This window comes from Arachis stenosperma, chromosome 5, assembly GCF_014773155.1.
Source record: "Arachis stenosperma cultivar V10309 chromosome 5, arast.V10309.gnm1.PFL2, whole genome shotgun sequence".
Lineage (NCBI taxonomy): Eukaryota > Viridiplantae > Streptophyta > Magnoliopsida > Fabales > Fabaceae > Arachis > Arachis stenosperma.
Window position 1 is genome coordinate 29,859,391 of NC_080381.1, and position 4,557 is coordinate 29,863,947.

Consider the following 4,557-nt stretch of genomic DNA (forward strand, 5'->3'; position numbering starts at 1 on the left):
TGACGTCTGGTTTTACCCTCTTTAAAAGTAAAACTTGACTTCCTAGAGAAAATCATTTGACAACACCATTGTAAACCCTCTCCTAATTCACTTACCGCGCCTATCAACTTCAGAGACTAGTCACTAATATTAGCAAACAAAGATGGAGCCAGAATTCCGGTAAGCAGATAACTATTTTTTTCATTTTGTTAACTATTTTTTCCACACACATGACCATCTGTCCTTGCATGGTTTGTTCTTTTTAACATTGATTACTTCTCAAGTTTCGGTTTTGTCCTTCCATGGTTTCTTATTCTTAACAATACCAACTTTTCAACATTTGGTTCGTGGTGGCTACCGGCTAGTTACGTCAGTGCCTTAAGGAACGTGAGAAGATGCCCTGACAGACTTTTGTCCTAAACCTATTTCCAACAGATGTAAGCTTACTTCCGGCGCCGCAGACGCCACTTCTCTTTACGTTTTTTTATCTAATTTTTTTCAAAATCTGTTTAACATCTAATTTTGTTTCTCTGACTATAGGAAGATGTAAGGATTCCACAGCACATTGTATGGCACTTTTCGTTCTTCACAACCAGTGATCTATACTTAATAGACAGACAAGAGAATTGTCTCCATATCCACCCAATTAGAGACGGTGATAACTACTGGATCAACGCAGCTGACATGGGGAGGATAAGATCTCTCTTTCGACCAACTCCACGGCTTATGCTGAAACTCAGTTACGTAGGTTGGGGTATCTTCCACATGCTTGCATGGGACCATACTCGTTTGGTAGAAATGCCTAGAGCCGTTGATGAGATATATGCCTCCAACGTATTGCCGGACCGAATCAAACACTGGCTGACGGACAGATGCAACGTACACTTCAATAAGGATGAACAGGTGGCTGCGTGTGAGACTGAAAGGTTATTACGCCGACAGCATCAGAGGCAAGAAGGTTCACCACCGCGTTCTCATGAGTTAAGGTAACAATAACTTGTTTACTTAGGAAAGTAAATCTACATACTTTATTATATTCATTGTTGTATAATAAATTTTTCAAAATTACTGCAGGTTCAACCGCCATCAACAGGGGGGAGGTGCAGTGGGAGGACCTAGTAGGAGGGCAATCGCAGGACCTAGTAGGAGGTATGTAAGAAATTCGCCATCTGACTCTACCGACTCGTCTGTGAACCAGATAACACCATCATCGTAGGACAAAAGACGACAAATTAATTTGTTTAAGGTTTATTGGTGAAATAATATTTTGTAGTAGTGTTTCGGTAGCCATGTCTATATGTACATGTTTACTTTTGTGGAAATCTTCGATTAGTATTCTATGTAATAGCTTTGATTTTCTGAATGTAAATTATGGTGTTGGACTTCGTTATTTTGTTAATGTATATACATCTATGGGTTTATTTTTGATCAAGTCTCACACAAGTCTACCATCAGAAGTATTTTTTTATTCCGGTCATTATTTGTAAGAAAATTTGGTAACAACGACTTTTTTATCATGTGGAAAACTTGAATGTTATTTACTTGTGGCTGCATGGATGAGGGTGTGGCAGTGGTAGCTGGTAACATCCTAATTAGGTATTGGAAATACTTTATGCTGAATCTGCGGAAATGATTAATTTGGGAGTAACATGGTTTTCTTTAGGATGAGGGGTTGTAATGTTGTGATAAGGCAAACAAAATTGGAAATCAAGTAAACAGATTAGTGAGTATATTAGCAAATTAAAACTTAATAGGGAAAATTTGCGGCTGCTTCTAATTTCAAACTAGAAAAACAAAAAATCAAAGATAAGCTTATTGGAGTATGTTGGAATTCCAACTGAATTTATTTACTAGGGTAGGCAAAAACTTGGGTAGACGAGTCAAATTTAATGGTACTAAACACCTAGTTCATACAGGTTACGATAACACCGGTAAATACAATATTCTGCCTCATCAATTCTCGTTGGATGCTGCATCTCACACAATTAATAAGTTAGACTAATTTAGGTTCATTACTTAAAAGAGAGCAACAGACTTTAACAATTCAAAAACTACAAAGTAAACACAACCGAAAACCAAAACTACGAAACGCGCATCTAGTAAAATGGCTAAATTCCAACTTCCCTTGCCGATTATTCCGGATGAACTGCTACAAGAAATCTTCCTGCGTAGTAGTGCCAAAGCTGTAGGGAGATGTATGTGCTTGAATAAATTCTGGCACCGACAGCTACGCCAACCAGAGACATGCATACACCACATGCGAAAGCAGAAAGTGTTAGATCAACATGTTTTGTTTCATGTTGGATACTCACTACTGTTAATGGGTTCAGATTCACTATATATAGTGAATGCTGCTTCTGGAGAAGAAGTGAATGTTCAGCATCCTTTCGGAGTTGGCATCCATGGGTGGTTTCGTATTGTGGGAGTGTCAAACGGGAACATATGTTTCAAGTTCTCTCGTGAACAAGACGACACAAGACTTTTGGTATGGAATCTGACAGCACAATGCTCTAGAGAAATTTCCGACCCCCACAGGGACCACGGTAGATCGTTTTTCCCAGTATATGGTTTCGGTCATGTTCCAAACTCAGATGCATACACAGTCATACATATGTGCAAAAGGGACATAGCTGATGCCTACGTTTTTTTCTCTAGATATTGTTCAAGGCGTTCTACATGGTTTCACTGCATTGATTGTCTCCCTGGTGTAGAAAAAATTGACCCTAACTCTATTTTTAATAATGGTCACGCGTATTGGATAACTGGTACAGGAGATAGCTATGCTACACCCAAGTCTGTTTTATGTTACAGTGTTGAAGATGAATCATTTAGCGAGGTGTCTATCCCTGTAGGTGCAATATATACCGTTCACAATTTACTAACCCACAAGGAAAAAGTTGCACTCCTCGCTCATACACACAACGAATTTGGTTATGTCGCAGCAATTTGGCACTTGAATGAAGACGCGGATGGAAACAGAATATTAGAGCAATACTGCAGGTTTGCGAGTCGAAGCATAAGAGAAAATCCAATACTATTCGTGGATGATAACCTACTTTTGTTGGTGAATAATTCAAAGGAAAGAGAGTTACTCGTCAATTACAGGTACAGAGAGCTTGTGTTGACAGAATATGACATCGAACATGGCACTAGAAATCTATTGGGAGGAGAGCATGGCGATACCCAGAAACGCCACACCCGATCACAGTAAGGTCTACACTCAAGTATTTTGCAGGGATGTTTTCTGTCTAGAAATAATTGACATTTAGATATACTCCGACTACATGTATTGTGGAACTTGGTTGAAACTCTTTGTTTAGTATTCCGGTTGATGTTAATTATGTTTTTTTTTTGTTAATGGAATCCCTAGAACTGTTATGACAATGGTTAATTCCTAGTGTTTTTTCTTTCATTCCATTGGTTTAAGAGAAATGGTTGCATAATAACCTCAATTTATCTAATTCGATGTGTCGTGTAGTCTTCCTCATGTACAGGAGATTTATAATGGTGTTATTCTGTTTCTAACCATCCTAGTATAGGGATTATGTGAGAAATAACAGTTAACCTACTAATATTTTACGCGAATATTCAATCAAGAAATGCTATTCCAAAAAAACATTGATCAAATTAACGGTTAACACACACATGAATGGAATAAATAGTTACCTGGAAAAACTTGGTTTTCTTTTAAAATTCCGGAGAGAGTTGGGCTTAACAGGTTTCAAGCCAGTTGCTGCATTAATCCTGACTTGAATTATCCACTAATTGTTTTTGTAGCTGGCCCAAGTTGATAGATAGCCCACTTTACTTTTAGATAGACTTGAACTACCAAAAAATAAACGTCTTTCCAGGTTAGTTGACCGAGCCCAATCCCAAGTATGACAGAAAGACTAAATATTCAGTTAATTAAAGTAACAAACGCTGGGGAAAAAAAATTTCGATGACCTTTGATCATATACTATGTTACACCTTAATACCTAACCAGAACTGATTCGGGATAATCGTGAATCGAGACAATTCGACCTATAATTCGACCAAAGTTTTCCTATGTAACACGATTCGACAAAAAAAGACGACATATAAACGGGCAATGTTACAAGAGAAACTTACATGATGGCCCTGGGTTTTAGGAGAACAGTTGTATACACCACTGCTTTGTTGGACGATGACAGAACCTAGCCCAGTGCACGGTAAAACCTGCAATAAGCCATATACTCGGTGAATATTATTTTATAAGAAGAAAAAAAGAGCAACCCAGTACATGGTAACCTGGTAAGACCTGCAATAAGCCATTAGCACTCCATGAACAAACTCCAGCTTGCACTCTACCTCCACGGCCACGTCGCTGAAATGATCAACCCATTAGCACTCGTTCATTTACTTTGGATTATAGAGTAATAGGAATTCAATCAAGTGCATGAAGGGGTGAATAAAGTCAAACAAATTGAGCAAACAAAGGATTCAGCAATAATGGGAAGTTATGATATTTTAAAAAGTCAGATCTTTCAATTGGAGTATTATACATCATGTGCAAGGGTATAAAGATGATGATCTACAACTTCAATACCTAATGAGATG

General features: G+C 38.1%; 1 protein-coding gene across 1 annotated transcript; it reads left to right on the forward strand.

Annotated features, from left to right (window-relative positions):
• The first annotated feature begins 2,083 nt into the window (after positions 1 to 2,083).
• On the forward strand, positions 2,084 to 3,190 carry LOC130980642 (uncharacterized). Its single transcript, XM_057904301.1, has one exon. The coding sequence runs from the start codon at positions 2,084 to 2,086 to the stop codon at positions 3,188 to 3,190; it is 1,107 nt and encodes a 368-aa protein (XP_057760284.1).
• The last annotated feature ends 1,367 nt before the right edge of the window (positions 3,191 to 4,557 follow it).